General features: G+C 55.9%; 1 protein-coding gene across 1 annotated transcript; it reads left to right on the top strand.

The window, feature by feature from the left end:
• Positions 1-262: 262 nt before the first annotated feature.
• On the top strand, positions 263-1,644 carry LOC106014100 (the record flags this gene model as incomplete). Its single annotated transcript, XM_013091147.2, is given in 1 exon segment — positions 263-1,644. A coding segment is annotated over 1 exon segment (829 nt), but the record flags the coding sequence as incomplete, so codon positions are not given.
• Positions 1,645-1,738: the final 94 nt, after the last annotated feature.

The raw sequence follows: 1,738 nt of genomic DNA, 5'->3' as shown, positions 1-1,738 counted from the left end.
TGTCACTGTCACTGTCATTGTTATTGTCACTGTCATTCTAATTATCATTGTCATTGTCATTGTCATTGTCATAGTCATTGTCATAGTCACTGTCCTTCTAATTCTCATTGTCATAGTCATTGTCACTGTCACTGTCATTGTCAATGTCATTGTCATTGTCATTGTCATTGTCACTGTCATTGTCAATGTCATTGTCATTGTCATTGTCATAGTCATTGTCATTATTATTAAAAAAGCACATAACATTTCCCCAACCGTCCAGGTTCCACGCGTACAACCAGCTAGGAGCTGACCTCTTGACCTCCAGGTACTCCCTGGGGAGAGCACGGACCTTGTCGTCCCAGCGGGGGAGTGTGACGTCATCAGTGACGGCCGATGGGCGGAGCGACCACACGTCTGTCTGTCCACACCTGGGCAGTCTCACACACTCTGGCTCCGCCCTCACACTCTCTGGCTCCGCCCCCAGCGAGGGGGAGGTGTTCCCTAGCCCCGCCCACAACGAGAGCCTGGCCCAGTACCTGGAGGTGTCTGCAGACGCCCAGCACGAGTCAGGCATGGACAACTCTGGCTTTGTGCCCGACCCAGATACACAACACTTCCCGCCAAATGAACGAGCAGACGAGAGCCAAGCCAGGCCGGAGAGTCCCTGGGATCCCGCCCACAGACACTCCAGCACTCAGCTGTTGGAGGACGACCGGAAGCTCCAGGGGGGCGGAGCCAGACAGAGGGCGGGGTCAACAGACAAGGCACGACCCCTGAGCGACATCCTACGGCCCGGCAAAGTGTCCACCAGAGAGAGACTCCACGAGTTTGGCTTCATCAAGCCAGTCGGACACCGGAAGTACGTGGTCAACCCCAGCCCCGGCAAGTTCTTCCGGCGCACCACGTCCCGGCGAGTGGCGGGAAAAGCCTGGACCAGGCTCCGGAAGTCCTCGGTGGCCAGACGACTCAACATCTCGGGCACCCCGGGCGGGGCGGGTAGTGGCGGGGTGGAGGGTGGGGGGCAGGAGAGGACACTGCTGTTGTCTGAGCCACGCCCCGTCAGGGGGAAGCCACCGCGCGTCCCCCGCTCAGGGGCGTTGTCAGCGTGAAGAAGTAGGTCAGTAGGTCAAAGGAGCGCTGTCAGCCTAGAGAAGTAGGTCAGTAGGTCAAAGGGGCGTTGTCAGTGTGAAGAAGTAGGTCAGTAGGCCAAAGGGGCGCTGTCAGCCTAGAGAAGTAGGTCAAAGGGTGCACCGAATTAGGTCAAACGGGCGCTGTCAGCCTAGAGAAGTAGGTTAAGGGGCGGTGCCAGCCTAGAGAAGTAGGTCAAGGGGCGGTGTCAGCCTAGAGAAGTATGTCAAGGGGCGGTGCCAGCCTAGAGAAGTAGGTCATGGGGCACAGAATTAGGTCAATCGGGTTCTGTAAATCTGAGGAATTAGGTCAAAGGGCGCTGTCAGCCTAGAGAAGTAGGTCACACCTCTGTCTCTGCCCACAGAGCACACCCTCAGTCTCTGTGCCCACAGATCACACCCTCTGTCTCTGCCCACAGAGCACACCCTCAGTCTCTGTGCCCACGTGTACAGATCTAGGCTGATGTTTTCTTACAATCTCTTTCTCTTTCTTACTACCTGTTTGTTATTTTACTAACATACCCCCTCCCCCCGCACACTCTCTCTCTCTCTCTCTCTCTCTCTCTCTCTCTCTCTCTCTCTCTCTCTCTCTCTCTCTCTCTCTCTCTCTCTCTCTCTCTCTCTCTCTC

Source organism: Aplysia californica, unplaced genomic scaffold (assembly GCF_000002075.1).
Source record: "Aplysia californica isolate F4 #8 unplaced genomic scaffold, AplCal3.0 scaffold02346, whole genome shotgun sequence".
Lineage (NCBI taxonomy): Eukaryota > Metazoa > Mollusca > Gastropoda > Aplysiida > Aplysiidae > Aplysia > Aplysia californica.
This window is presented reverse-complemented; position numbering and strand designations above follow the sequence as displayed.